The 5,090-nt window shown below is 62.8% G+C and overlaps 2 protein-coding genes across 2 annotated transcripts in view; one reads left to right on the top strand and one right to left on the bottom strand.

Annotated features, from left to right (window-relative positions):
- Positions 1–240: 240 nt before the first annotated feature.
- EMIHUDRAFT_244863 (hypothetical protein) lies at positions 241–823 on the bottom strand (the record flags this gene model as incomplete). The annotated part of the gene is made up of 2 exons (XM_005769001.1): positions 241–321; positions 470–823. 2 exons carry the CDS (start codon positions 821–823, stop codon positions 241–243), a joined length of 435 nt encoding a protein of 144 aa, XP_005769058.1.
- Positions 824–1,350: 527 nt separating this feature from the next.
- EMIHUDRAFT_118916 (hypothetical protein) overlaps positions 1,351–5,090 on the top strand; it is a gene marked incomplete at both ends in the record, with an annotated part of 4,407 nt that continues 667 nt past the window's right edge. Inside the window, 5 exons of the mRNA XM_005769000.1 lie at positions 1,351–1,494; positions 2,012–2,353; positions 2,746–2,788; positions 3,929–4,219; positions 5,001–5,044. Of these exons, the coding sequence (XP_005769057.1) occupies positions 1,351–1,494; positions 2,012–2,353; positions 2,746–2,788; positions 3,929–4,219; positions 5,001–5,044 (864 nt within the window). The remainder of the gene's footprint in view (positions 1,495–2,011; positions 2,354–2,745; positions 2,789–3,928; positions 4,220–5,000; positions 5,045–5,090) is intronic.

Genomic DNA, 5,090 nt, shown 5'->3' with positions numbered 1-5,090 from the left:
CCCCCCCCCCCCCCTTAGCAGGTGGTGAACCTTCTGGGGGGGGTAGGGACCCCCCCCCCCCCCCCCTAGCATGTGGTGAAGCCTCTGCGGGGGTCGGGACCCCCCCCCTAGCATGTGGTGGGCACCCCCCAGCGGTTCGTGGGCTAGGAACTGAGGGAGGGTGTAGAGGATGTAGAGTGTAGAGCGCTGTAGAGCTGTAGAGATGTAGAGCGCTCTGGAGCGCTGTAGAGCTGTAGAGCTCTACATCCGCCGCGTGACGAGGCGCCTCCGTTGTAGAGCGATGTAGAGCGCGATTTTGTTGTAGAGTTTGTTGTAGAGGCTCTACAGCCAAACCGCCGGGAAGGCAGTGACTCAAAGAGGTCGAGCCGCGCTAATGGGGTGTCTCCGAGCTTACTGGAGCTCTGATGGACAGCCCTGACTATCCCTGACACACAGAGAGTCACTCCGACGGCACACAACACCCTATAACTGCGTCATGGCCAGCCTGCCATGTGTCGCCGGTGCCGCATTCGTCGCTGTGCTTCTTTAGCAGGCGGTGGACTGTCGGCTGCGAGGACGGTCGCATTTGCGCGAGGCGAGGCGAGCATTGCTGCGCGTTGCATGCGCCATGACTCGCGCCAGCGCTTGCGGGAGCTCCTGGCTGAGCGTTGAGTCCAGGCGAGTTGCGCTGGCCACTATCGCTACGCCGAGCCGAGCTGACGCGCCGAGGCGCCGGCCAGTCGCAGCCGCGAGGCATGCCATAGCAGCAGAGGCAGCCACCTCCTACCCATTGGGCGGGCAGACAGAAGGCCAGGGCAGCACTGGCAAGTGCAACGCGCCTCATGTCGGAGAGCGACCGTGCCTCGTTCGCCGCTTATGATGTACGTACTTTTAGCTTACTGGGAGAAAAGAGAGAGGGGGTTGTGTTCTGTAGAGTTTGTTGTAGAGATTTCACGTTGTAGAGCGCCTCTACATCGCTCTACAACGGAGGCGCCTCGTCACGCGGCGGATGTAGAGCTCTACAGCTCTACAGCGCTCCAGAGCGCTCTACATCTCTCTCTACATCTCTACAGCGCTCTACACTCTACATCCTCTACACCCTCCCTCAGGCTAGGAATAGCCGCCAGAGAGCCTATTTTGCCCCCAAAGTTGTGAAATCGTGGCTAATAAATAAATAAATACAACGGACACGCCAAACGAGGGGTGGGAGAAGGATCGTGGCTAAAAGTCCAATATCATAGAGGTTACGTTTTTTTTTTTGATGTGGTCTATTGCTCACGGAACCCGCCGCCCCCTCACCACCCCTACCATGCGATGCCCCCTCGGCCTCGCACCGCCTGCCTACTCCCGCTCGCAGGTACAGCCGCTGCCATGGAGGAGGCCGCGAGACGCGTCCGCTGCTGCATCATGTTCTTCCTGCTCGCCCTCGCGGGCGCCCACGCCGCAGCAAAGGGGCAATTTCCCGAGTGGCGCTTTCAGGGACGTGATGTGGTGGTGAAGATCCCAAGAGATTCGGTGCGCCCTTCAACTCAGCTCAAGTAGACTCAGACACTCCGTGTGATCTCACATACACCATTCGTGTGCTGAACAGTTCCACGAGCCTCAATCGGCCGCGTGCGAAGCCGCTGCCGCTGCTGCCGCCGCTAAGAACTCCTCTCCCGCACCGGTCCTCATCATCGACGCGCCATCGTGGTTTTGCACGTCCGATTCTGTCGGCAATCATTTGCCACTATACTTCACCCTTCGAGCCTTGGCCTTGCTGCATGGCATCGGATTCCAGATGCAGCCGACGTGTGGCCCTATCATCCGGGACACGCCCAAATACATCACCGGTTGGTTGCCTCAAAGTGCTTCTCCGAACTGGCCGCCCGAGGTCCCTCGTGACCCCGGCACGATCATGCGGGAAATAGAAGGAACCTGCAAATGTCGCACGATCATCACGCATGCTTGCACTTACGGTTGGCCGTTATTTGCCGCCGTTTGGGGTCGCGAGATCCGAGCCGCAGCCGAGCGCTATTCGGTTGCATCTAAGGGGGTGTTGGCAAGCAACGGCTCAAAGACGCAGAAGTACACGTATGACCTCGATGATGCCGTCATCCACTTTCGCTGTGGGGACATTATGGAAATGGATGCGTCACGGGGCCCGCTCAATTCTGGGTTTGTGCCATTGAGTGTGCTTCTTCGCTACCTGCGCCCACTTGCCCCGCGTTCGGTGGGCATTGTCACAACACCGCTCGTTGAGAAGTGCAGCAGCAAACTCGAGACCCGAGCCATGGACTGCAAGCACGGCAAGCAGTGCCACGACATCCTTGAAGTGCTCCTCCCCGCACTCCAAAGCGGGCTGACCGGCCCGAGGAAGATGCACGGCCCAAGGGTCAGAATCCATGACAAGGACACGACGGTGGGGGCGATGTCGCGCATCGCCCTCGCTCAACTCTCCATCTGCCCACCTAGCACCTTTTGTGTATGGCCGGCTCTTGGGGCAGTGGAGGGGGTGCTCACTGGCGTTGGGGGTGGGCACAGTATTGCACTTGAGCCAGGCAAGCGGGCCGCCGCTGCACTTGGAGAAGGGCATCTGCATGTGCACGCACTCCACGGTTCAAACGCCAGTATATTGTCAATCAAGCGCATCAAAGAGGCACAAATGTCGCCACAGCAAATTGGACAATTCCTGGTTGAGCACTAGTAGTATGTTGTTGACACGGTGGCGGTGGCTCTACCCGGCTCCGGAGCATCGTGAGGTCAGCTTGCGCCTCGTTCTAACAGGCATGGGAGCCGTGCCTTGCGATGCGGGACCGCTCCGGCGGTGGTGGCAGCTCCTCCGCCGCCGCATCGCGGTGGCGCGCCTCGTGCGGCGGCGCCCCGCCGAGCCGCAGCAAATAGTGCCACTTTCGTAGAATAGTGCTTGCGTGTTGGCTGTTGCGTCGTTAAGTGGCGAGACCTCGGCACCTCGCGCGAGCGTGCGCGCGCCGCAGGAGAGCGGTGGCCGGTGGGGGCCGGATACTCTTACATGCTATGTAGACTCTTCGTGTTTCTAGGGTACCGAGGCTCACACGCCCCCCTTGGCGCCTGCTGTTTCCTGCCAAAACCAGCGAGATCTCGGCCCGCCGTTCTCCGCTCGCGCCGGCCGCCCCCATCCATGCGCTCGCGGGGCTGCCCGAACGGGGCTGGGTTTTCCCGAGGCGGGGTCCGGCGCCGAGCTTTTAGACCTAACCAGAGAGGGTCTGGGCAGTGAAGGTAGTCTCCCCCCATCCCCAGGGCCTCCAGGGGTCACCCACTTGTGTCTGTGTGTCGCTCGTGGGTGCCGTCATCATCTGTCCAGCGTCCACCCATACCGCGTTGGTGTCCAGTCCGAGCCTGGCTGTTCTTCACCATACTACATACATACATACCCACTTGGGGGCGGCCCCTCACACGACTGCCCAGCGCCTCGAGCAGCACAGTGGCGTCACATGTGCGGAGATATGGGGAGATACGGGGAGATATGGGGCGATGTTGGGTACGTCTCTTTCTTCTACGGCTCCTACACAGCGCCCTCGTTGCCCACCTAGTGGCAAGTTAAACACAGTCTGTCGTTTCCCCCAACCACCCAATGTCTCGGTTGTACCGCTCGAAGTCGTGCGCAGCTCTGCGCCGCGTAGTTGGTCTTTGTCGGCGGCGACAGGCAGGCACCTTTTTGCCGTCCTTATTTTCTGCTCAATAAGTCTCGGGGGACGAAGGGGTCACACCCGACGACCTCGGGAACTAGCCGGGGCAGTCGGAGAAGTGGCAACTCCGTGCACTGACGGTCGGCCGCCAGAAAACACGCCTCCGTGGCTCGGGTTACACCAATCCTCGCTACCCAACGCGGCCAAAGGATATCCACCTCGAGAACCTCGAGAAGGCCTGTGAACACAACACCTTGCAGCCTCGAGTCGGCGTCTATCTACTCGTTTGGTATGTGAAACAGGATCAATGGTCGTCAGCGGAGCTTGGCGAGAGGCTGACCTAGCAAACGGGAGTCATCCGCCCGCCACCGCGCTCGACGCCGCTCGCACGCGCTCCCTCTTCCGCCTGATCCACCTGCCAAAGACGGGCGGCACGAGCGTGGAGACCCTGCTCTCGCTCGGCCACCAGCCGCACCGCCGGCTATCCAAGCTCGCCTGGTGGTGTGGAGCGCTGGACGCCTCGCCATCGATACGCGCCGCCGGCTGCAGCAGCGGCGTCGGCCGCTCCTCATCGCCGTTCCTGCTCCCGCACGGTGCAGGCCGTCCGGCCACCCCGCTGCTGGTGGTGCTCCTCCGCCACCCGACCGAGCGGGTGCTCTCGCAGTACTACTTTTTCCGCGGCTGGCACACCCACGTCGGCTTGCTCTGTGACCGCCACCCGCCTCGCGACACACTCTGCGCCGCGCCGGAGGCGCGAGTGCGCTGTGGCCAACCTCAGACGGAGAAATCGAGCGTGGACGCATTGCCTAAGCGTATCGATGGGCGCAGGCGGTCGTCTCTCTCGGAGACGTCGCGCGCGCGCAGGCGGAGAGCCTCAGCGGCGAGGAGAGGCTGCGTCGCGAGGCGGCCGCCGAGACGTGGCGCAACGAACTCCCGGGCAGGGCGGCGGCGCGGCGGCAGGCGGCGGCCGCCGCGGCCGCGGAGGCTGCGGGGGACGGAGGCTTCGGGACGGCGCTTCTTCTTCCCGCCCGGCTCGCCGCGCTGTCCTCCCTGGTTGGCGGTGGCCCTCCTCCCCGAGACAGCTGAATGGCATGCACGCACACTGATAGGCCTGCTGGGCGCGTCGCTGCGTCCCGCGTGCGAGCTGCCTCTCGCGGGTGAGAGGTGTGAGTACGCATCTCTATAGGCTCGTGGCGCCGTCCTTTCTGTGGGAGCTGGCTCCAAACCTGCAGCTGCGGCTACTCGACGCATCACCGCACGCTGGCGGCGCGAGTGCCTTGCCTCAGGGCGCGGCGGCAGCTTCCGGCGTCGGCATGTGCGCCAGCTGGCGCGGGCGGTGATTACCCGAGATGACCCGAGACGACCCGAGATTAGGCGTCGGCATGCGCCAGCTGGCGCGGCGGCTCCGGCTCGCGGAGGTGTGTGCGCACGATCTCGGCTATATCTCGGGCTGGCGAGGCACTC

The sequence above is a fragment of the Emiliania huxleyi genome, assembly GCF_000372725.1.
Source record: "Emiliania huxleyi CCMP1516 unplaced genomic scaffold EMIHUscaffold_436, whole genome shotgun sequence".
Taxonomy (NCBI): Eukaryota; Haptophyta; order Isochrysidales; family Noelaerhabdaceae; genus Emiliania; species Emiliania huxleyi.
The sequence above is the reverse complement of the archived record's forward strand: the minus strand, read 5'-3'. Positions and strand labels throughout refer to the sequence as shown.